The sequence below is a fragment of the Oncorhynchus gorbuscha genome, linkage group LG11 (genome assembly GCF_021184085.1).
Source record: "Oncorhynchus gorbuscha isolate QuinsamMale2020 ecotype Even-year linkage group LG11, OgorEven_v1.0, whole genome shotgun sequence".
Lineage (NCBI taxonomy): Eukaryota > Metazoa > Chordata > Actinopteri > Salmoniformes > Salmonidae > Oncorhynchus > Oncorhynchus gorbuscha.
Window position 1 is genome coordinate 45,765,018 of NC_060183.1, and position 26,269 is coordinate 45,791,286.

Genomic DNA, 26,269 nt, shown 5'->3' on the forward strand with positions numbered 1-26,269 from the left:
CTGGTTTCTGAGCTGGTCATGGGTGCACCTCAGCCACGCTCAAAGTCCTAAACAATATCATAACCGCCATCGATAAAAGACAGTACTGTGCAGCCGTCTTCATCGACCTGGCCAAGGCTTTCAACTCTGTCAATCACCGCCTTCTCATCGGCAGACTCAATAGCCTTGGTTTATCTAATGACTACCTCGCCTGGTTCACTAACTACTTCTCAGATAGAGTTCAGTGTGTCAAATCGGAGGGCCTGTTGTCCGGACCTCTGGCAGCCTCTATGGGGGAGCCACAGGGTTATATTCTCGGGCCGACTCTTTTCTCTCTATACATCAATGATGTCGCTCTTGCTGCTGGTGATTCTCTGATCCACCTCTATGCAGACGACACCGTTCTGTATACATCTGACCCTTCTTTGGACACTGTGTTGTTAAACCTTCTTCAGTGCCATACAACACTCCTTCCGTGGCCTCCAACTGCTTTTAAATGCTAGTAAAACTAAATGCCTGATCTTCAACCGATTGCTGCCCGCATCTGCCCGCCCGACTAGGATCACTACTCTGGATGGTTCTAACTTAGAATATGTGGACAACTACAAATACCTAGGTGTCTGGTTAGACTGTAAACTCTCCTTCCAGACTTAGATTAAGCATCTCCAATCCAAAAATAAATCTAGAATTGGAACAAATTCCAAAAATCACTGAAGCTGGAGACTTATATCTCCCTCTCTAATTTTAAGCATCAGCTGTCAGAGCAGTTTACCCATCACTGTACCTATACACAGCCAATCTGTAAATAGCACACACGACTACGTCATACCCATATCGTTATTTATCTTTTTGCTCTTTTGCATCCCAGTATCTCTACTTGCACATCATCATCTGCACATCTATCACTCCAGTATGCTAAATTGTAATTATTTCGCCTCTATGGCCTATTTATTTCCTTACCTCCCTAATCTTCTAAATTTGCACACACTGTACATACATCTTTATATTGTATTATTGACTACGTTTGTTTAGGTGTAACTGCTTTGCTTTATCTTGGCCAGGTCGCCGTTGTAAATGAGAACCTGTTCTCAACTGGCATATCTGGTTAAATATAGGTGAAATTAAACATTTTAAAATATGCTATTTTTTAGCTTGGCTAGCTAAGTATACATCCTCTGACCAGTTCCCGACGCTCAAGCCTTCAGTAGTACCTCAGTGGCTTAAGCCATGAACTGACCCTTGCCTCTCCATCTTCAGAGGATGCAGCTTTCAAAGACTTGTTCTCTATTGTTTTACCTGTCATGTTTGTTTTTGCTGTTGAACCACCTCGAGATTCTATGAAAAGCGCTATGGAAATTATAATAGCCACTTTGTGGCTTGTGGTAACGACGATATTTTGGTTTCGAGCCAACCACAGAACGCTGCAGAGCTGCTGGAGGGCAGACACGGACTGTCTATCACGCGGGAAGTTTAACCAGGCCTGCTTGGGTTCAGAGAAGTAAAGTTGGCGTGTTACGTTTACCTTTTCTATTAATTTATACTAACGACTTTTGGGTTGCCTATTTCAGCAATTATTTGGGGAGATGTCACACCAAAGGTATGTTATAGAATTCACAACCATATATTTAAAAAATAAATTGATTGCTTGGTATGGGTGTGCGCATTGTAGAATGCAGTGCGAATCGTTCCAGCTTGCCACTTGCCCAACAGACCCTGGGAATTTGTTAACGATTCGTCGTGCAATGCAAGACTCAAATGAAAATAGTCATTATTGTTCATGATAAGGGCACAAGTACAGTTGGAGATTTTGCTCTACAACATCCGCAGAGTACGACCCTGCCTCACACAGGAAGCGGCGCAGGTCCTAATCCAGGCACTTGTCATCTCCCGTCTGGATTACTGCAACTCGCTGTTGGCTGGGCTCCCTGCCTGTGCCATTAAACCCCTACAACTCATCCAGAACGCCGCAGCCCGTCTGGTGTTCAACCTTCCCAAGTTCTCTCACGTCACCCCGCTCCTCCGCTCTCTCCACTGGCTTCCAGTTGAAGCTCGCATCCGCTACAAGACCATGGTGCTTGCCTACGGAGCTGTGAGGGGAACGGCACCTCAGTACCTCCAGGCTCTGATCAGGCCCTACACCCAAACAAGGGCACTGCGTTCATCCACCTCTGGCCTGCTCGCCTCCCTACCACTGAGGAAGTACAGTTCCCGCTCAGCCCAGTCAAAACTGTTCGCTGCTCTGGCCCCCCAATGGTGGAACAAACTCCCTCACGACGCCAGGACAGCGGAGTCAATCACCACCTTCCGGAGACACCTGAAACCCCACCTCTTTAAGGAATACCTAGGATAGGATAAGTAATCCTTCTCACCCCCCTTTAAGATTTAGATGCACTATTGTAAAGTGACTGTTCTACTGGATGTCATAAGGTGAATGCACCAATTTGTAAGTCGCTCTGGATAAGAGCGTCTGCTAAACGACTTAAATGTAATGTAAATGTAAATGAGATTAGCTACTAAAATGGAACGCCCGCAAACATTATAGCGGGCATTCATTGACATTGTAGCGAGATAACGTGAACTAACGTTACACTTTGCTAACTGGCTACATTATGTCACATCCCGGGTAATACAACATGCTCACAAAGATGGGTGGGTACAATTTGTGGAACGTTCCAACAGGAATCTGTAACAAAAACTAAGTAAATAACACGGTTGCCAACAAACAACGTATACAAAGTTGTGCACCTTTGGTTAGCAGATGTTAATGCGAGTGTAGCGAAATGCTTGAGCTTCTAGTTCCGACAGTGCAGTAATATCTAACAATTCCCCAGCAACTACCTAATACACACATCTAAAGGGATGGAATATGTACATATAAATATATGGCTGAGCATCATAAGCAAGGTGCAATAGATGGTATAAGGTACAGTATATACATATGAGTTGAATAATGTAAGATATGTTAACATTGTTAGTGTCATTGTTTAAAGTGACTTGACTAGTGATCCATTTATTAAAGTGGCCAGTGATGAGTCCTTGATGATCGTTTTGGCCTTCCTGTGACGTGCTGTAGGTGTCTTGGAGGGCAGGTAGTTTGCCCCCGGTGATGCGTTGTGCAGACCGCACCACCCTTTGGAGTGCCTTGCTGTTGAGGGCGGTGCAGTTGCCGTACCAGGCAGTGATACAGCTCGACAGGATGCTCTCGATTGTGCATCTCTAAAAGTTTGTCAGGGTTTTAGGTGACAAGCCACTGTTGCACCACCTTCACCACACCCTCTGTGTGGGTGGACCATTTCAGTTTGTCTGTGGTGTGTACGCAGAGGAACTTACAACTTTCCTCCTTCTCCAGTACTGTCCACTCGATGTGGATAGGTGGGTGCTCTCTCTGCTGTTTCCTGAAGTCCATAATCATCTCCTTTGTTTTGTTGACGTTGAGTGAGAGTTTGTTTTCCTGACACCACACCCCGAGTGCCCTCACCACCTCCCTGTAGGCTTTCTCGTCATTGTTGGTAATCAAGCCCACTACTGTTGTGTCATCTGCAAACTTGATGATTGAGTTGGAGGCGTGCTTGGCCACACAGTCATGGGTAAACAAGGAGTACAGGAGAGGGCTGAGCAAGCACCCTTGTGAGGCCCCAGTGTTGAGGATCAGCGAAGATGAGATGACGTTTCCTACATTCCCCACCTGTGGGCGGCACGTCAGAAAGTCCAGGACCCAATTGCACAGGGTGGCGTTAAGACCCAGGGCCTCCAGCTTAATCATGACCTTGGAGGGTACTATGGTGTTCAATTCTGAGCTGTCGTCAAAAAAAGATACTGGGTAGGGAGTGGGCTATTTCATAAAGTTTTTCACTCACCACGTTTATTCTGAAAAATGTCTGTCCTCACTCTTAGCCTATTGACAAACATTAAGAATAAGCTATGTGGAGTTGATGCCTATTCGGCAGCTAGTTAGCTAGGTGAATTGATCATGCTACTTTGTATGTGTTGTTTTTTGGCAACCTTGTACTTTACAAAGTGTTTGGACCGATTCCTGTTGGAACGTTCCACAAATTATACTCACCCCACAAAGATTTCTGTTTTTAATCATTGTCCCATTATTTTTGTATCAGGTCTTTGCAGGAGTTTCCCTGTCTGAATGAGAGTTTGGAGGGATCCATGCTGTCCCTCTCACTGAAGAGCAAATGGAAAAAGAGACAGTACTTTGGTGAATGTCTGGACATGGAGACCACTCCTCATGAGCTCATTCAGCAGTGTTCACCACCTCACAAGCAGCGGGTGGTCTACAAGGGCAAAGAGAACGAGGATAACCAGTTTGTGCTTGCCAGGCGACCAAGGACAAGGAGGGAGTTTTCAGGTGTATTATAGCCATGTGTTGGGAGGAACACAACAAGCTTAGAAATACATCGCTAATTATCTGGAATTCTTAATAATTGTTCTGTTTCAGGGAAGTCACTATTTGGGCAAGTTATTGAATGTCTGACATTGTTTTTAATGGCAGGCTTGTCCTGGGACAGTCTCACAGATGAGTTGCTGTTGGGAATCCTGTCCTGCCTCCCTCTGCAGGACCACCTCAGGATGTCCCGGGTCTGCAAGCGCTGGCATCGCTTGGCGTGAGTCTTTGACCATTCAACTATCTTTTTAAACTACTTACATAGTACATTGCGATATTTCTGCTTGAACATCTTAGATATCACACTGTTTTTCTAACACAGGCAAATAGATGAGCAAAATGTATCGGAGTCTGTCATTAAGTCTCTGTATGTTTTTGTGCCTGGCAGGTTTGATGAGTCTCTGTGGCATAGTGTGGATCTGATAGGGAAAGCCCAGCTAGATCAAGCTCTTGGGCAGATGCTTACGGTTTGAGTACTGGGACTGCGCTGCCCCCATACCTGCATTGGAGAACCATGTTTCACCCACACACAGTGAGTCCTCATACATATAATGGGGATACAGAGGTATCTGTTATAGGTGAACACAGACAATCCTATTTGTCTTTTGTAATTTTGTCTGTTATTTCAGACACCTGCATGTCCATCACATGGATCTCTCGCTGCACTGTTCTAGATGATATCATCTCCCGTTGGAGCTCTCTGACAACATTGTTCAGTGAATAAAGAAGACAAATGCTCTGTTTACAATGATGATCTGATATAATGATGTATTGTTTAGACAGCATTCAGAATGACTCTAAACAGTCTTCCTCTACCAATCAGGTCCCTATCTCAGAATACTGAGCTGGTACGGCTCAATCTGTGTGGTTTCTCTGAATTCTCCCCCGACTCGCTTAGTCAGATTCTCAAATCCTGCTTACGGTAAACTTAAGTCTCTCAATTTCTAATTGTTTTATTTGATTTTTTTGAATGTGTTCAAATGTCTTAAGTATTTCTGAATGATAGTATAATCTATTTAACTCGCTGTTTAAACCATGATCTGTACATTGGTAAACTAATACAGAACTTTGTTGCTTTCCCTTTTTCCGTTCCTATACCAAGGCTTGAAGAGCTGATCTTGTCGTGGTGTGACTTCAGCACTGATCATGTGAAGGCTGTTGTCAGTAACATCCCCTCCAATATAACCCAGCTCAACCTCAGTGGCTACAGACAGAACCTTACTATGGAAGGTGGGGAAAACCTGTGGCATTGACCATTTTCCCTCTGCCCATATTTGTATTGACTGTTTTTGATTATCCCTGATGAGTTTAATTTACCAATGGCCTCTTTTCAGATGTGAAAGACTTGGTAGAGAGATGTCCTAACCTCGTAAATCTGGATTTAAGGTGCGTTCATACAGCATGTCCTGAGCTGGACTGAAATGTGGATCCACATGATTTCTTTGGCCATTACATTATTTGACATGGATACTGTACAAATACTGTTTCTTCATACCATAATCTCATGAGATCTTGTTTGTGTTAGTGACAGTGTTCTGATGACGAGCTCCAGTTTCCCCATCCTTCAGCAGCTGCAGTCTCTTAGACACTTAGCTTTGAGCCGCTGCTACCAGGTTCACCCTGCTGCCTTAGCGTAAGTCACAGACAAGCTCTCAAGTGATAATATGAATGCTTTAGTAGTCTTGTTGCTTTCCTCAGCTGCTAATTTCTCTCTTATTTTGTTGCACTAACTAAGCCTGTTGTTTATTTCAGTGATTATGAGAAGTTCCCAGAGCTGCAGACGTTGGAGGTATACGGACTGGTCCAGGACACCTACCTGCCAATCCTGAGTAGAGGTTTGCTCCGTCTCCAAATCAACACCCGGCCTTTCTCATGCGTGGCCCTTCCCACCGAGGCCACTTGGAGGAACTGCACCATGTGGGGCATGACCTGTCGCTTGGTGTTCAGACTAGAGGTCGACCGAATATTATTTTTCACCGCCGATACAGATTATTGGAGGACTAAAAAAGCCGATACCGATTAATCGGCCGATTTTTTTATTTTTTTTATTTTTCAATGTATTTGTAATGATGACAATTACAACAATACTGAATGAACACTTATTTTAACTTCAATAACATCTATTTAGCCTCAAGTAAATAATGAAACATGTTCAATTTGGTTTAAATAATGCAAAAACAAAGTGTTGGAGAAGAAAGTAAAAGTGCAACATGTGCTATATAAGAAAGCTAACGTTTCAGTTCCTTGCTTTGAACATGAGAACATATGAAAGCTGGTGGTTCCTTTTAACATTAGTCTTTAATATTCCCAGGTAAGAAGTTTTAGGTTGTAATTATTCTAGGAATTATAGGACTATTTCCCTCTATACCATTTGTATTTCATTAACCTTTTGACTATTGGATGTTCTTATAGGCACTTTAGTATTGCCAGTGTAACAGTATAGCTTCCGTCCCTCTCCTCACTCCTCCCTGGGCTCGAACCAGCAACACAACGACAACAGCCACCATCGAAGCAGCGTTACCCAAGCAGAGCAAGGGGAACAACTACTGGAAGGCTAGCTAGCTAGCCATTTCACTTCGGTTACACCAGCCTCATCTCGGGAGTTGATAGGCTTGAAGTCATAAACAGCGCAATGCTTGACGCACAACGAAGAGCTGCTGGCAAAACACACTAAAGTGCTGTTTGATTTAATGTTTACGCGCCTGCTTCTGCCTACCACAGCTCAGTCAGATACTTAGATACTTGTATGCTCAGTCAGATTATATGCAACGCAGTACACGCTAGATAATATCTAGTAATATCATCAACCATGTGTAGTTAACTAGTGATTATGATTGATAGATTTTTTTAAAGATAAGTTTAATGCTAGCTAGCAACTTACCTTAGTTTACTGCTTTCGCGTAAAAGGTCTCCTTGTGGAGTGCAACGAGAGAGAGGCAGGTCGTTATTGCATTGGACTAGTTAACTGTAAGGTTGCAAGATTGGATCCCCCGAACTGACAAGGTGAAAATATGTCGTTCTGCCCCTGAACAAGGCAGTTAACCCACCGTTCCTAGGCCATCATTGAAAATAAGAATGTGTTCTTAACTGACTTGCCTATTTAAATAAAGGTATAAAAAAATCAAATCTGTGCCCCAAAAAAAACATTTCCGATTGTTATGAAAACTTGAAATCGGCCCTAATTAATCGGCCGACCTCTAGTTCAGACCCTAGCCATAACGCCTTCCTAACGCTGTCACTAACATGTCATAACTCATTTCTGTCTGATGTGGTCCTGATATAGGAGGAATATTAGCTATTTTTAGTGTGTCCGTGTCAGACATTGTGTCTATGAATATTCCATAGTGCCTTTTGCAATTTGTTGTACACTGACACCAATTGTTCTGATGAAGATGTCGTGTTGTGCTTTTGTCAGCACTTATTTTTGTTTTATAATGGTGGGCATTGGTTCTAAGTTATTGTCATAGGACATGTCCTTCGGATACACATTAGTGAACGTTTTTAATTGCTGGTAAATTGCATTTCTCCACAGTAATGCTACTTGAATACCATGCAACTGAATTCATAAGATTTTATAGTGTTCCTGTTTTAGAAATATTTGAAACCTGATAATGTTGAAGACAGAGCTTGTAGCTTTCAGGGAAATAACTTTTTATTTTTTACTTGAGATAATCATAAATTCTGATTTATAGGCTGCTGATAATGTCTCCATAATCTGGCCAATTTATTGACTTCCGAACATTCCGAAGACAGTAAACTGTGCAAGACTAAAAACATTATAGATTGATAATGTTTGTTAATTCTGTAATGTTTTACCAACAGGATAATGGAACATCCGTTCCAGTTACTGTCTATCAACTGTAAGCAGTGTTTGCCAGAAAGACGAGGAAGATTTTGGTCCGAGTTGGATTATTGCATAGGTGCACCACCATTGTAGCTGGTGAAATCTCTACCTCGTGATGCAATGGCTAGAATTCTCTTTTTAAAGTGTTTATAAAATACAAACCTGCATTTGAAGGCCCCATTTTAAATAATGATGCCTTTTGCTTGGTCTGTTTATTTTAAAGGGAAAAATCAATGAAGTTACAGTTTACATCAACGTCTACTTCCAAATCAAATGTTATTGGTCACATATATTTAGCTGCTGTTACGGTGGGTGTAGTGAAAATGCTTATGTTCCTAGCACCAACAGTACAGTAGTATCTAACAATACATACAAATCTAAAAGTAAAATAATACAATTAAGAAATGTGTAAATATTAGATTGCTCAATGTCAGAGTGGCATTGACTAAAATACAGAATAGAACACAGTATATACATATGAGATGAGTAAAGCAGTATGTGAACATTTAACCTGTTTGACAGAATAAAAGCTGAGGTGGTTATTACATTTACATTACATTTAAGTCATTTAGCAGACGCTCTTATCCAGAGCGACTTACAAATTGGTTATAATGTATACAAAAGTCTAAATCTTTTGGCATTTTTGGAGAAACACAAATGTAATCTTGTCTCTAAATTAGGTACTGAATATGAGAAGGTGCACTACATTACAGGCATATAATGTAGAAGAAAATGCTAGTCTCTGCCACGGGGATGGGGGGGACTAGCTATGTGTGGATCTGAGCCATGTTTGGTCTGGTTCCTGTTTGTGCTCACATTTGGTTGAGAAATTTAAGAAAATGTGGATGTTTCTTTTTAATTAATGCATTGGCAAATAAGATGCACTGTCAATGTCTAAATAAATGTTTTATTTAAAGAGTTATGTGATGTTTTGATTTCACACAATTTAATAATCAGACAAATGCCTCCTGTGTTGTATACTGAACAAAAATATAAAAGCAACCTTTTCAAAGATTTTACTGAGTTACAGATCATGTAAGGTAATCAGTCAATTGAAATAAATTTATTAGGCCCTAATCTATGGATTTTACATGCCTGGGTAGGGGTGCAGCTATGGGTGGGCCTGGGGCCACACACTTGGGAGCCAGGCCCAACCAATAAGAATTATTTTTTTCCCCACAAACAAGCTATAGAACTGACAGAAATACTCTTCAGCATCCCTGCCCACCCTCGGACGATCCCGCAGGTGAAGAAGCTGGATGTGGAGGTCCTGGGCTGGCGTGGTTAAACATGGTCTGCGATTGTGAGGCTGGTTAGCTGTACTGCCAAATTGTCTAAAACTACATTGAAGGCAGTTTATGGTAGAGAAATTAACATTCAATTCTTTGGTGGATATTCCTGTAGTCAGCATGCCAATTGCACATTCCCTCAACTTGAGACATCTGTGGCATTGTGTTGTGACAAAACTGCACATTTTAGAGTGCTCTTATTGTCCCCAGTACAAGGTGCAACTGTGTAATATTTAATCAGCCTCTTGCTATTCCACATCTGTCAACTGCCTGGATTGTCTTGACAAAGGATAAAATGCTCACTAACTGGGATGTAATCAAATTTGTGCACAACATTTGAGAGAAAAGCTTTTTGTACATATATAACATTTCTGGATGTTTTATTTCAGCTCATGAAACATGGGAGCAGCACTTCACTTGTTGCGTAAATGTTTTTGTTTAGTGTAGTGTCATGACCTGGCACCATAAGGTGCATAGACAGTCATTTCAGATGTAGAGCCACAGAAAGTAGCCCACATACAGTTCACATGGCAGAATTCACAACACAATAAGGATGTAGACATCGCTCCCTTCTGCATATTAATCTTACACCATGTGTGATTCATAACTAAAACCATCCCTCTTAACTCCTGGGCATTTTCCAAAATGATTCCTTGATGAACACTGGAAGCAAATATGAGTATTTTGCAGTTTCTGGTCAAGGCACTGTTTTGTCAAAGTTGAGGTGAAGACCCTCGAGGCACTGACCTGTTGAGCAATACAATGCTTTCGGGTTTTGATGTTAGTGCATTTGATTTTTAATGTTCTACCCCCACTCCCCAACACAATCAGTGTTTGAAGCCAAGCAGCTCAAAAGACCTAGAAAAATATATTTAAAAAAAAATCAGCCAAATAGAATATTTTTTTATTTTTTATCAGAATTTGTCCACCAACACAGCAACATTTTTCCCAATAGTAATTGGCATGGTCTGAAAAACAGCCAAAATATAAATATAAAATAATGATGGCAGCACATCCAGTTATTATAACACAACATTCCGTAAGAAATGGTGTGTCACGTGGCCTCACTGTCTCTCAGTTTTGAATTATATAGCAATGGGTGGAGAGGATTGATTTGGGTAGTGTTTGGCAACGATAAATGCCCAAGGCAAAGTCAGAAACTCACAGCTGCCTATATGGTCTCTTATGCAAACTCAAAACTTGTGAAACTAACAATCCATAATGGAGCAAGGCTGCTGAAAGTAATTGTATTGTGAAAAAAGTTGCAAATACTGCATAATTACACTCATTTCCGATGGCCCGATAAGCTTGTAAAGATATTGGATAAATCAAATTGAGACAAAAAAAGCTAAATAAACCCCAAATGTAACTAATACAACCAACACCAATGCAAGAGTAAAGAACACATTTGTGAATATTACCTAAATATCCTTCTGCCAAACTCCAAAAAGCTACAAGGGGAGGATGTGATAGTCTCATCAAGTTCACAGGTCCTAATAATGCATGAGACTAGCCTGTCCTCCCTGCTTCCGTCATAGATCACTGCTGTTGAGAGTCCACTGTGAGCTCAGTAAGGATAGTTTGGCCGGTCAGTTTTCAAGGAGAACAGTCCGGAGCTGGTCCTCCTCGTTCATGGTGATTGTTGCTATGGCACCGTCGTTGAACTCAAAAGAAGTTCCTCCGTCCACCACCATGCACGCGTCCCAGCACCGCGAGCGCACACACACCCTGTAGAGCAAAACGAAAAATGAAATACAGAAATCTAATTTACAGTGGGGCAAAAAAGTATTGTCAGCCACCAATTGTGCAAGTTCTCCCACTTAAAAAGACGAGGTCTGTAATTTTCATCATAGGTACACTTCAACTATGACAGACAAAATGAGAAAAAAAATCCAGAAAAATCACATTGTAGGATTTTTAATGAATTTATTTGCAAATTACGGTGGAAAATAAGTATTTGGTCAATAACAGAATTTTATCTGAATACTTTGTTTTATACTCTTTGTTGGCAATGACAGAGGTCAAATGTTTCTGTAAGTCTTCACAAGGGTCACACACTGTTGCTGATATTTTGGCCCATTCCTCCATGCAGATTTCCTCTAGAGCAGTGATGTTTTGCTGGGCAACACGGACTTTCAACTCCCTCCAAAGATTTTCTATGGGGTTGAGATCTGGAGACTGGCTAGGCCACTCCAGGACCTTGAAATGCTTCTTACGAAGCCACTCCTTTGTTGCCCGGGCGGTGTGTTTGGGATCATTGTCATGCTGAAAGACCCAGCCTAGTTTCATCTTCAATGCCCTTGCTGATGGAAGGAGGTTTTCACTCAAAATCTCACGATACATGGCCCCATTCATTCTTTCCTTCACGGATCAGTCGTCCTGGTCCCTTTGCAGAAAAACAGCCCCAAAGCATGATGTTTCCACCCCCATGCTTCACAGTAGGTATGGTGTTCTTTGGATGCAACTCAGCATTCTTTGTCCTGCAAACACGACAAGTTGAGTTACCAAAAAGTTATATTTTGGTTTCATCTGACATTCTCCCAATCTTCTTCTGGATCATCCAAATGCTATCTTGCAAACTTCAGACAGGCCTGGACATGTACTGGCTTAAGCAGGGGGACACGTCTGGCACTGCAGGATTTGAGTCCCTGGCGACGTAGTGCGTTACTGATGGTAGGCTTTGTTACTTTGGTCCCAGCTCTCTGCAGGTCATTCACTAGGTCCCAGCGTGTGGTTCTGGGATTTTTCTCTCACCGTTCTTGTGATCCTTTTGACCCCACGGGGTTGAGATCTTGCGTGGAGCCCCAGATCGAGGGAGATTATCAGTGGTCTTGTATGTCTTCCATTTCCTAATTATTGCTCCCACAGTTGATTTCTTCAAACCAAGCTGCTTACCTATTGCAGATTCAGTCTTCCCAGCCTGGTGCAGGTCTACAATTTTGTTTCTGGCGTCCTTTGAAAACTCTTTGGTCTTGGCCATAGTGGAGTTTGGAGTGTGACTGTTTGAGGTTGTGGACAGGTGTCTTTTATACTGATAACAAGTTCAAACAGGTGCCATTAATACAAGTAACAAGTGGAGGACAGGGGAGCCTCTTAAAGAAGAAGTTACAGGTCTGTGAGAGCCAGAAATTTTGCTTGTTTGTAGGTGACCAAATACTTATTTTCCACCGTAATTTGCAAATAAATTCATAAAAAATCCTACAATGTGATTTTCTGGATTTCTTCCCCCTCATTTTGTCTGTCATAGTTGAAGTGTACATATGATGAAAATTACAGGCCTCTCATCTTTTTAAGTGAGAGAACTTGCAATTGGTGGCTGAATAAATACTTTTTTTGCCCCACTGTACATACTAGAAGTATTTACCCCCTCCAGTCAATACATGTTAGAATCACCTTTGGCAGCGATTACAGCTGGGAGTCTGAGTAAAGTCAGTGTTCCACATCTGGATTGTACGTCATTTGCACATTATTATATTTTTAATTCTTAAAGCTCTGTCAAGTTGCTTGTTGATCATTACTACAGCCATTCAAGTCTTGCCATAGATTCAAGCCGATTTAGAAGTAAAAACTGTAACTACGCCATTCAGGAACATTCAATGTCATCTGGGTAAGAAACTCCAGTGTACAGTCGTGGCAAAAAGTTGAGAATGACAAATATTAATTTCCAAAGTTGGCTGTTTGTGTATAGATATTTTTGTCAGATGTTACTATGGAATACTGAAGTATAATTACAAGCATTTCATAAGTGCCAAAGGCTTTTATTGACAATTACATGAAGTTGATGCAAAGAGTCAATATTTGCAGTGTTGAACCTTCTTTTTCAAGACCTCTGCAATCTGCCCTGGCATGCTGTCAATTAACTTCTGGGCCACATCCTGACTGATGGCAGTCCATTCTTGCATAATCAATGCTTGAAGTTTGTCAGAATTTGTGGGGTTTTGTTTGTCCACCCACCTCTTGAGGATTGACCACAAGTTGTCAATGGGATTAAGATCTGGGGTTTCCTGGCCATGGACCCAAAATATCGATGTTTTTTTCCCCAGAGCGACTTAGTGATCACTTTTTCCTTATGGCAAGGTGCTCCATCATGCTGGAAAAGGCATTGTTTGTTACCAAACTGTTCCTGGATGGTTAGGAGAAGTTGCTCTCGGAGGATGTGTTGGTACCATTCTTTATTCATGACTGTGTTCTTAGGCAAAATTGTGAGTGAGCCCACTCCCTTGGCTGAGAAGCAACCCCACACATGAATGGTCTCAGGATGCTTTACTGTTGGCATGACACATGACTGATGGTAGCGCTCACTATGTCTTCTCCGGACAAGTTTTTTTCCGGATGCCCCAAACAATCAGTGAAAATGACCATACCCCAATCCTCAGCAGTCCAATCCCTGTACCTTTGCAGAATATCAGTCTGTCCCTGATGTTTTTCCTGGAGAAAATAGTCTTCTTCGCTGCCCTTGACACCAGGTCATCCTCCAAAATTCTTCACCTCACTGTGCGTGCAGATGCACTCACACCTGCCTGCTCCCATTCCTGATCAAGCTCTGTACTGGTGCCCCGATCCCGCAGCTGAATCAACTTTAGGAGACGGTCCTGGTGCTTGCTGGACTTTCTTGTGCGCCCTGAAGCCTTCTTCAAAACAATTGAACCGCTCTCCTTGAAGTTCTTGATGATCCGATAAATGGTTGATTTAGGTGCAATCTTACTGGCAGCAATATCCTTGCCTATGAAGACCTTTTTGTGCAAAGCAATGATGACGGCACGTGTTTCCTTGCAGGTAACCATGGTTGACAGAGGAAGAACAATGATTCCAAGCACCACCCTCCTTTTGAGGCTTTCAGTCTGTTATTCAAGCTCAATCTCCAGCCTTGTCCTCGTCAACACTCACACCCGTGTTAACGAGAGAATCACTGACATGATGTCAGCTGGTCCTTTTGTGGCAGGGATGAAATGCAGTGGAATTTTTATGGGGGGGGGGGATTTCAGTTCATTTGCATGGCAAAGAGAGACTTTGCAATTAATTGCAATTCATCTGATCACACTTCATAACTTTCTGGAGTATATGCAAATTGCCATCATACAAACTGAGGCAGCAGACTTTGTGAAAATTAATACAGTGCCTTGCGAAAGTATTCGGCCCCCTTGAACTTTGCGACCTTTTGCCATATTTCAGGCTTCAAACATAAAGATATAAAACTGTATTTTTTTGTGAAGAATCAACAAGTGGGACACAATCATGAAGTGGAATGACATTTATTGGATATTTCAAACTTTTTTAACAAATCAAAAACTGAAAAATTGGGCGTGCAAAATTATTCAGCCCCTTTACTTTCCGTGCAGCAAACTCTCTCCAGATGTTCAGTGAGGATCTCTGAATGATCCAATGTTGACCTAAATGACTAATGATAAATACAATCCACCTGTGTGTAATCAAGTCTCCGTATAAATGCACCTGCACTGTGATAGTCTCAGAGGTCCATTAAAAACGCAGAGAGCATCATGAAGAACAAGGAACACGCCAGGCAGGTCCGAGATACTGTTGTGAAGAATTTTAAAGCCGGATTTGGATACAAAAAGATTTCCCAAGCTTTAAACATCCCAAGGAGCACTGTGCAAGCGAGAATATTGAAATGGAAGGAGTATCAGACCACTGCAAATCTACCAAGACCTGGCCGTCCCTCTAAACTTTCAGCTCATACAAGGAGAAGACTGATCAGAGATGCAGCCAAGAGGCCCATGATCACTCTGGATGAACTGCAGAGATCTACAGCTCAGGTGGGAGACTCTGTACATAGGACAACAATCAGTTGTATATTGCACAAATCTGGCCTTTAAGAAATGGCTTTCTTCTTGCCACTCTTCCATAAAGATATCCATAAAAAGTGTTTAAAGTTTGCCACAAGCCACCTGGGAGACACAAACATGTGGAAGAAGGTGCTCTGGTCAGATGAAACCAAAATGGATCTTTTTGGCAACAATGCAAAACGTTATGTTTGGCGTAAAAGCAACACAGCTCATCACCCTGAACACACCATTCCCACTGTCAAACATGGTGGTGGCAGCATCATGGTTTGGGCCTGCTTTTCTTCAGCAGGGACAGGGAAGATGGTTAAAATTGATGGGAAGATGGATGGAGCCAAATACAGGACCATTCTGGAAGAAAACCTGATGGAGTCTGCAAAAGACCTGAGACTGGGACGGAGATTTGTCTTCCAACAAGACAATGATCCAAAACATAAAGCAAATTTTACAATGGAATGGTTCAAAAATAAACATATCCAGGTGTTAGAATGGCCAAGTCAAAGTCCAGACCTGAATCCAATCGAGAATCTGTGGAATGAACTGAAAACTGCTGTTCACAAATGCTCTCCATCCAACCTCACTGAGCTCGAGCTGTTGTTTTGCAAGGAGGAATGGGAAAAAATTTCAGTCTCTCGATGTGCAAAACTGATAGATACATACCCCAAGCGACTTACAGCTGTAATCGCAGCAAAAGGTGGCGCTACAAAGTATTAACTTAAGGGGGCCGAATACTTTCGCAAGGCACTGTATTTGTGTCATTCTCAAAACTGTTGGCCACGACTGTATATTTGGCCTTGTGCTTTAGGTTATTGTCCTGCTAAAAAGGCAACTTTGTCTCCCAGTCTGTATTTCAGACAAAGTTAATTTCTTTGCCACATTTTTTTGAAGTTTTACTTAAGTGCCATTTTGCAAACAGGATGCATGTTTTGGAATATTTGTATTCGGTACAGGCTTCCTTCTTTTCACTCTGTCATTTAGGTTAGTATTGTGGAGTAATAACATTGTTATCCATTCTCAGTTTTGTCCCATCACAGCCATTAAACTCTGTTTTAAAGTCACCATTGGCCGCATGTTGAAATCACCGAGTGGTTTCCTTCCTCTCCTACAATTGAGTTAGGAAAAACGTGTGTCTTTGTAGTGACTGGGTGTATTGATACTGCATCCAAAGTGTAATTAATAACTTAAAGATAAATGGTATGTGTGGGGTACAAAGATTAGGTGGTCATTCGAAACACTATTACTGCACACAGTGTCCATGCAACTTATTATGTGACTTGTTAAGAAACTTATTTAGGCTTCCCATAACAAAAGGTGTTGAATACTTACTGACTCAACAGTTCAACTTTTCATTTTTAATTCATTATTAAAAAGTAAAAACAGTGTAGGCCAGTGACACAAAATCTCTATTTTAAATTCAGGCTGTAACAACAAAATGTGGAAAAGTCAAGGGGTGTGAATACTAAGGCACTGTAGATAAACTGACCTGTTGGCAAAGCCTCTTTGGCGACTGCTGGAGAACACTCTGTTGACGATTGGCTCTCTGATGCTGAAGATCATTCTGCCTTCCTCCGGACCAAACACCAGAGACTTGTTGTATTCATCAGTCACTGACAAAAGAAAGACATTGTGCAATTCATGTATACACATTTTCCTTGAGCATTCAGCCATCCACATATTCAGCTGAACATCTTTTGGAACTCACCCTTTTCAATCAATTCCTGACTCAGTGGAATATCAAGACCCATGTGTGCCTTTCCTGGGAAGACAAAGGACTCAATCACTGTCATGACATTATCAGTGTAGTAAACAGGCTCTCCCCAAATCATTGATGGTCTCAAATCTCCAGCTGTAATTCCATTTACACACAGATTTACGAAGACACAAATCCCCATGATTATTGGTGTTCATAAAGAAAGGTTGGAGTCCACATACCTATTCTTAAGACCTCTCCCACAGCCTGTTCAACCAGTTTGTTAATATTGTAAGACCTGTGAAAACACACCAGAACGAGTCTCATGAAACAAACATTCTACTAAAAGCTGTGCTGTCAGTTAAATCATCATTTTTCCTGAATGAGATATTTTTTAAACTACCAAACACAAGAAATAGCATTCAGTGGACTTCCAGGACCACTAATTGGCAAACACCAACATAGGTAAAAAGAAAGTGTTGGAGCTTAGTGTACCAGGCTTTAGATCCAGTCCCAGTGCAGATGCTAAGGCCAGAGCTCTTCTGCTTCTCCCACGGTCCATCGTCCACAGAGATCTCATAGTAGGAAGCCCTATGGAGCGAGAGGGTGAGATGAGGTTTGAAGGATTTATACTTCACCCTGTGAGTGACGGATAGAGATCCACCAATGAGTGCATGGAGAAATGGGTGGGGGTGGTAGTATTTTTATTTTATATTTAACTAGGAAAGTCAAATTCTTATTTACAATGGTGGCCTACCAAGTAGTGCAGAGGAGGGTTAATGAAGGGGGGAAACATGCAGAGATAAGCAGCAAAAACAGGCATTCATGTTTGGAGGGGGGGGGGGTCAAGATGCCATAGTTTGGTTTGATGACAAGGGTACCTGGAGGAGAGAGATTCCCCAATGAAGATCTCATTCAGTCCTCTGACAGGGAGTAGGTAGGGCTTGGATAAGCTGCAAGCCTTGCCTGTATAAAAAAAAAACAGCTGAATGAAGAGGAACTGGTAGAAAATAGCTTTTTTACAAATCAGATTAAAATAATAGTGTGAATTAATACCAGAACAAAAACGACAGACCAGAAGACATGTTAATCATTCAAGACAGTGCCCCCTCCATTCAATAAGTCTTTGATTATTCCCCAAGGACCCAGACAGACAGACAAAGAGACTGAGCCAGGTACACATAGGAGGCCGAGGGGCCGTACTGCTCTGGGCCTCCATGAGGGTGATGCGGTGGGCCTGGTTGTGTTGCTCCAGACTGAGCTGCTGTTCATGTAGGTCCACTGGGGTGGGATTGATCCCTGTGCCCTCCAGGTGTAGACGGATCCTCTGCCGCCACTGCCACCTGAAGGACGTATAGGGGGAGGGGTTGAGAGGGAATGGGAAGGAAATTAATCAGTGGAGTTAAGTAGTAGTGTGTTGTAGGCAGGGAGAGGAACATATGGAGAAAGAAATGGAGGGGGGGGGGGATTGCAATGATATTATTAGGCATTACTGTTCCTGGAATCAGAAACTCATGTCTTACAGTTCAGCAACACCAGAGGGCAGTGTAGTAAGACCAAGAATGCTGAAAAGAACTGGGGAAGTGTGGCAAAAAGATCAGAGTATTCTTCACGAGTAAACATAGCTTTCCTAACAGCAGTATTCTAGACAGGGAGGTGAAGGGGAAACACCCACCTGAACTGACCACGGCGGAGTTTTTGTAGTGCCTCGGGGAAGGCATGTGTGTAACGCACAGGCAGGCACAGGTGTCCCTCTGACCTTCAAGCAAAAAAGACCGCTTTAATAGGAGCACTTTTCCCCCTCAAACTAGATAAAGCAATTCCCCCCCCCTCCCCTCTCATTCCATTTAACAAAATGTTGAAATTCACCACAGGGAATTCCCCAAACCACCACTTTATTTTCATTAACCCCTTCTGTTGTGAGTTGTTACCTTTCAGGGTCTGTGTTAACCCCAAGAACGGGTTGGTCTTTATTGAAAACCTTACTGGCGACAAGTAGCATAGTTCCATCCCCTAACAAAAGGAACAGGAAGGGGTCAGAGCTAATGATAGCAAGGTTTCTGGGTGAAATAGGCCTATTCATGGGTTGAGCTGACCCTTTGTATTCTCTGAGCACGGACTTACAAAACAATCCCAATTCAATTGTACCACTGTGGGAAAGTGACCATGCGAAATTATCAGCTACTATTCTCAAACTCTTAAGGGAGAAAAACATACCCCCTGCAGAGATAATAGCATCTGCCCATCGCACTGTTTCTTCATCATATTGCCCTCTCTTCACCACACGCACCTCCATCCCCTCTTTCCTAGAGGGAACAGAAAATACACAAAGGTTATGGTCACATTACAACTTCATGACTGCTTGTATACAGTAAATCACAACAATATCCTTGAATAGAATCATCATCTTACTGTAGACTCTCCACAATGTGTTCCACATTGCGGGTATGAATGTTGTGTCTCTCCAGCAGCCCAAGGTAACTGGAGCCCTTCAATGCAAGCTGTAACAAGCACAAAAACTCAGATTATCACCATTTTAAACCACAGCAAATACATTTCAATCAGGCTCTGGTGAGGATTATTATACAAGTCACAACATTGAGAAAGGAATCAGACATCCTGCAATATAAATATGTGTCCATCCCCAGCAAAGATCTATGGGATCACCAAGTCTCTGTCTGAACTGAAAGGAAAACTAGCATGTGCCGATGCCTAGTTGTTCAGGGGGTGTTTTACTGTCAAGGATGAACACATTTTAAAAAATAAGTGAGTTTGAGAGCAAGTACTAGTGGTGGAAAAATGACCCAATTGTCAACCTTGAGAAAAAGTAAAGATACCTTAACAGAAAATGACTCCAGTAAACATCACCCAGAAAAATAATACTTGAGTAAGAGTCTAAAAGACATTTGTTTTAAATATCAATAGTAAATGTATTGGGAAAATATACCTAAGTGTCAAAAGTATAAATAATACAACATTCCTTATATTAAGTAATCAATGTACGGCTAGCCAGGGGCGTGTGTGTTTAGTGAATCCACCACTTCAGAAGCAGTAGGGATGTTCTGTTGATAAGTGCGTGAATCGGACCATTATCCAGTCCTACTAAGCATTCAAAATGTAAAGGGTGTCAGGGAAAATGTATGGGGTAAAACGTAGATCATTTCCTTTAGGAATGTAGCTAAGTAAAAGTTGTCAAAAATATAAATAGTAAAGTACAAACACCCACCAAAACAACTCAAGTAGTACTTTCAAGAATTTTTACACCACTGGCAAGTACCATACTTTTTCCCCCATTCCCTTACCAGCTGTTTTAAGTCCTCTTCTGAGAGCTCTGAAAAGCGATATCTTTGCTGCTCGAATTCATATCTTGTCATCTTAGTCACCACAGCAACTTTCGCAGGGTTGAAACCACTTTCAGCCTGTGATGCAATATTTCGTATCCCCATCTGAATGTGAAGGAGGCGACCTGAGCTCCTATTTAAAATAGTGACAGCTCGATTCCCAAGGCACAAAAAGTTTATAAAGGCTCGGTAAGTCATTATTGTAAGTGGTATTTTAAAAATATTTTAAAAGACAATCAAAAGTTATTCGTTGTTGGTCCCCTTTAATGTGGTCGTTGGTCAACTCGGTGGGAATCCAATGTCGGTAATGTAAGCTTGAGCTTCCTCCCAGCTGTTTGACTTGGGTCCATTCATGCATACACACTAAACTCGTTGAATCCAGATGCTGCTAGACCACTCTCACCTAGCGTAGTTCTGAATTGACAAAGCACGCCCTAGCAAGCTTAGCAAGTCAGCTACTGTAGAAGCTTAAAAACAAATCATCTTATCTATAGTCAGCGCTCTGTTTAACTTTCACAAGCAAGGCAGCTAGCGACTTTTGTTTTGGTTAACTCCAGTAACCTTTGCCAGATAACTATGTAATGGGGGCAAAGGTCACGCGCACTCTGATCCGGCTAGATAGAGCGGTCTAGCTGACGATAGCTCGCCTCCAATCGGTCAAATCTCAAAGTAAACCAGTCCCTAGCAAGCGCAACACACCACACAGGTCAGTTCAAAACACGTTACACATTGTTAGCTAGCTAACCTGCCTCAAACTAAGTTCCTTGCTAACGACCCTCTCTACATGTACCTTTCACTTTCTTTGTATCCTGCAAACATCAGTTTGATCATACTTATTTACTCTAATCAGCTCCAAGAAACTAAACACATGCATGTAGCTATTTGAGACTCAGATGACTTGTAGCACAACAGTACCCAGTTCCTACGACACCATCTTTGATGCACGTAACGCACGCACGTTTGCTGAACGCGCTCGCAGGCTTATTTTATTACGTACGCCAACGTGCTTTTCGTGGGTGGAGCCGGAGCATTGTTCTCTAAATTGAGTGGTATTTCTTATTATACCTCATTGCCAGTGCCATCTGTCCTATTTTGTTCAACATTATGATTAACGATGTGTTTTCGAATGTAGGTATTGGGGTATTGGAGCTTCGCTATATGCTCATGGTGGCGCTATTAAGAGGGTGGAATGAAACTCGTGATCAAATCTATTCAACAAGCTATAGTGGATGTTGAAAGATGGTCGATTGACTAAGGGGGTTAAGTTGTCAGTGGCGAAGTCTTGTATGTTCTTCTCGAAGAAAGAAGTCGCCGATAATATACAGTTGTTTCTGTATGGGGAGGGTTTCTAAGCACCAACATTTGGGTCTATGGTTCAATGAGTAATATACAGTTGCAAGAAAAACTGTCTGAACCCTTTGGAAATACCTGGATTTCTACATAAATTGGTCATCAAATCTGGTCTTCATGTAAATCACAACAATAGACAAACAGTGTGTTTAAACTAATAACACACATTTTTGCATTTTTTTATTGTCTATAATGAATGCATCATGTAAACATTCACAGTGTAGGTTGGAAAAAGTATGTGAAATCCTAGGCTAATGACTTCTCCAAAACCTAATTGGAGTCAGGAGTCAACTAACCGGGAGTCCAATCAATGAGATGAGATTGGAGATGTTGGTTAGAGCTGCTTTGCACTATAAAAACACTCACAAAATTTGAGTTTGCTATTCACAAAACGCATTGCCTGATGTGAACCATGCCTCGAACAAAAGAGTTCTCAGAAGACCTAAGATTAAGAACTGTTGACTTGCAATAAAGCTGGAAAGGGTTACAAAAGTATCTCCAAAAGCCTTGATGTTCATCAGTCCACAGTAAGACAAATTGTCTATAAATGGAGAAATGCTCAATGAGTTTAAGAAGAACCCTGTAGTGTCATCTAAAGGCTTACAGAAATCTCTGGAACATGCTAACATCTGTTGACGAGTCTATGATACCTAAAACACTAAACAAGAATGGTGTTCATGGGAAGACACCACAGAAGATGCCACTGCTGTCCAAAAAAAACATTGCTGCACATCTGAAGTTTTCAAAAGTGCACCTGGATGTTCCACAGTGCTACTGGCAAAATATTCTGTGGACAGATTATACAGTTGAGTTGTTTGGAAGGAACACACAACACTATCCGTGGAGAAAAAAGTCACAGCACACCAACATCAAAACCTCATCCCAACTGGAAACTATGGTGGAGGGAGCATCATGGTTTGGGGCTGCCTAGGGGCTTGGACAGCTTGCTATCATCAACGAAAAAATGAATTCCCAAATTTAATCAAGACATTTTTCAGGAGAATGTCAGGCTATCTGTCCGCCAATTGAAGCTCAACAGACGTGGGGTGATGCAACAGGACAATGAACCAAAACACAGACGTAAATCAACAACCGAATGGCTTCAACAGAAGAAAATACGCCTTCTGGAGTGGCCCTGTCAGATTCCTGAATTCAACCTGATTGAGATGCTGTGGCATGACCACGAGAGCAGTTCACACCAGACATCCCAAGAATATTTCTGAACTGAAACAGTTTTGCAAAGAGGAATGGTCCAAAATTACTCCTGCCCGTTGTGCAAGTCAGGTTCGCAACTACAGAAAACATTTGGTTAAGGTTATTTCTGCCAAAGGAGGGGAAACCAGTTATTAAATCCAAGGGTTCACATACTTTTTCCACCCTGCACTGTGAATGTTTACACGGTGTGTTCAATAAAGACATGAAAACATATTGTTTGTGTGTTATTGGTTTACGCAGACTGTCTATCATTGTGACCTAGATGAAAGTCAGATCAAATTTTATGAACAATTTTATGCAGAAATCCAGGTATTTCCAAAGGGTCCTTTCCCTGCCATTGTACATCAAAAGGTCATATCATAAATGTTGAAAGTGAAAGTGTAAAACAGTGGTGAATCTGTCCCTTGACACAATCCTGTCTCGGCACTCTACAGACAGACAATTCCTTCAACCTCATGGGCTGTTTTTTTCTGACAGGTACCGTCAGCTATGGGACCATATATAGACAGGTGTGTGCCTTTCCAAATCATGTCCAATCAATTTAATTTACCACAGGTGGACTCCAATCAAGTTGTAGAAACATCTCAAGGATGATCAATAGAAACAGGATGCACCAAGGACCCAGATATTGGGTGCACAGGAGCAGGCGTTTACATTCCTGAATTTGATGTGCAGATATTTCGAAGACGAATGATGAACTGTCAGTATACTCAGTTGAACTGTTGGTGATAATAGTTGCCCTCCAGTGGGTGGAGGACGTACAACTTGTTAGAATTATAGTATGCTCAGATTCTCCGTCTGTATTGAATAGTTTATCATCTGGTAAATCTAATAGGAGTGACTTACTATTGAAGGTATTCATGTTATTTTGGATAATTGAGAGACTGGTTGTAGTAGTGAGATTCTGCTGGGTCCCAGCACATTCGGGTGGGGAAGGGAATTAAATTGTAGACCAGTTAGCCAAAAGCGCTTTGAAATGAGATATGATTGATTTTAATGTTCCACTGGGTAGAGGTGAGGCCAGATGTAAGATCAGAGCCATTTTGATAATGTGTGGCAGAAGAGATGTAACTCTGAGCCCAAGGGCCAGAATTTATATGCCCTTCAAAGAAAGTTTGGTGGACCAAGAATCAAAGATCAGATTAGGATGGAAGAGGTGGTGTTTGCTCGATTGCACTTAGGACATTGTAGATTGAACTCGTCATTACATCTGGTTGGCAAGCCACGTGAAAGGTTTCTGTCTGGATTGTATGATCGATGAAATGGTGGAGCATGTGTTAATATAGTGTTGTAGGTATGTTGAAGAGAGGGAAAGACTGACGTGTAGGGTCATGAAGGTTAGACAGGATTGGGGGCGTTTGGAAAGGATTTTGGGGATGGAGGAGGGTCTATTAGAAGTTAGTAGGGCTCTTTATTTTCTCAGAGGTACTGAGGTAGGTAGGAGGATTTAGGAATGTTGTAAACCATGATTGACCACACACTCCAGCATAGTAGGTGGCGGCATGCACCTCTAACGTTTGTTTGCGGGCCACCATTATATCATAGAATCATTTTTATACCTCGTTTGCCAGGGTCAGAGAAGTGCATGTGTCGTATGCTGAGGCAGTGAAGAAAGTAGAATGGATCAAGGGTGAATTATTCTGAGAGGATCCCAGTGAATAGTAGATCTGTGCCAGAATGGAGGGATAGGCCAATGAGTGATGCTTCACTAAGGTTAGCTTAGCGTTCATAGCAATGGTCACAAAGTGTAATTAATTCACACTCCAGCACAGTAAACTGACACAGCCCACACCGTAGGTGGCGTCATCATGCACTTCGAACATATGTTTACCGACCACCATAATACCATAGAATATGCCTTAGTTGTTGAGGAGGCGTCTACTGTGCCCGAAAGAGACTTTACCATTAATTTTCTGTATTCAGGGTTCACTCAAACGTTGCTTTGTTTGACTGACAGTTACAGCTGATTTCGGGATTGAATATCGAGTCGCTCTCCCGAAATATGTCATCTGATTCATTAGTTTCAGTCTCTGAATTGTTTAATCTTTTTGCTGCCAGCTCCTGTTATCAGTGCATAAAAACTCCAATCGGTCTCCTGAATTAGCCTAGTGCGACTCTAAGGTTCAGGGCAGAGTACTGGGCGGAGGCCAGCTAGTGGGGACTGTTTAACAGGCTGATGGCCTGGAGATAGAAGCTGTTAAATCAGTCACTCAGTCCCAGCTTTGATGCACTTATACTGGCTCTGCCTTTTAGATGGTAGCGGAGATAACAGGCCCTGGCTCGGGTGGCTGAGGGCCTTGATGATCTTCTTGGCCTTTCTGTGACACCGGGTGCTGTAGATGTCCTGAAGAGCAGGCCCCTAGTGATGCGTTGGGAAGACCACAGCACCCTCTGGAAAGCCCTGCGGCTGCGGACAGTGCAATTGTCGTACCAGGAGGTGATACAGCCTGCCAGCATGCTGTCAATGGTGCATCTGTAGAAGTTTGTGAGGGTCCAGAGGTTGAAGAGGTGCAGTTGCGCCTCCTTCACCACACGGTCTGTGTGAAGGGACCATTTCAGGTCGTCAGGGATGTGCAGGCCGAGGAATTTGACGCTTTTGACCCTCTCCTCTGCAACCCCGTCGATTTGGATGGGGCTCTGCTCTCACGGTCTCCTGTAGTCCACGATCAGCTCCTTCGTTTTGTTGACATTGTGGGAGAGGTTATTTTCCTAGCACCACTTCTCCAGGGTCCTCGCCTCCTCCTTGTAGGCTTTCTTGTTGTTGTTGGTAACTGTAGTCACCAAAAAACTTGATGATCGAGTCGGAGACGTGTGTGGACACGCAGTCATGGGTGAATAGGGAGTGAAGGTGGGGGCTGAGCACATGTTAACCTAGGCAGCCGATAGTGGGTTCTGGAGCTGCACGATTGTCTGGGATTTTATGTGCATTCCCGGTAATACACTCGTGTCCCATGTGGACCGGCTCGTACGTAAAGCATCCTCCATTCAGGCTGCAAGGGCATCATTTTCCCCCGTAACTAGCTTTAATGGCTAGCCGCTGAAAAAAAAGGGAAAAATGTGTACTCTCTTGATAAAACATCCACCATCACCATTTTCGGTAGTGATGGGAAACAGAGACTTTCTGAAGGTTTCAGAGCTTTAACCAAATTGTGCCAAAAAACAGTTCATTACTCAGTTTCATTATCTGTGACATGTGTTGGTCAGCAATAAATAGCAGCATGTGAAATATCAGATATTTTTTCTCCATTGTTTTCATCAAAACTCTGTGGTTCAGTTTACAGTATGCTTCCCTTTTTTTGCCACGTTTACTATTTTTCCAAAACTGAATCTATGGCATTATTTATTATTATTATTATTATTATACTAA

The 26,269-nt window shown here is 42.2% G+C and overlaps 1 protein-coding gene and 1 pseudogene across 4 annotated transcripts; one reads left to right on the plus strand and one right to left on the minus strand.

Annotated features, from left to right (window-relative positions):
* The first annotated feature begins 1,256 nt into the window (after positions 1-1,256).
* LOC124048754 lies at positions 1,257-9,134 on the plus strand (annotated as a pseudogene).
* Positions 9,135-10,382: 1,248 nt separating this feature from the next.
* On the minus strand, positions 10,383-21,309 carry nadk2 (NAD kinase 2, mitochondrial). Of its 4 annotated transcripts, none has more exons than XM_046369807.1 (12): positions 20,299-21,309; positions 19,409-19,497; positions 19,214-19,302; positions 18,928-19,009; positions 18,672-18,755; positions 18,176-18,339; positions 17,878-17,962; positions 17,492-17,635; positions 17,239-17,294; positions 17,009-17,062; positions 16,790-16,913; positions 10,383-11,233 (listed from the first exon to the last, which is right to left on the minus strand). In XM_046369807.1, exons 1-12 carry the CDS (start codon positions 20,533-20,535, stop codon positions 11,095-11,097), a joined length of 1,347 nt encoding a protein of 448 aa, XP_046225763.1. In that variant the 5' UTR covers positions 20,536-21,309; the 3' UTR covers positions 10,383-11,094. The 4 variants fall into 4 exon arrangements, with proteins under 4 accessions (XP_046225763.1, XP_046225766.1, XP_046225764.1 ...); XM_046369810.1 differs by having other exon boundaries at positions 17,492-17,587; positions 18,200-18,339; positions 20,299-21,308; XM_046369808.1 differs by having other exon boundaries at positions 18,200-18,339; positions 20,299-21,308.
* Positions 21,310-26,269: the final 4,960 nt, after the last annotated feature.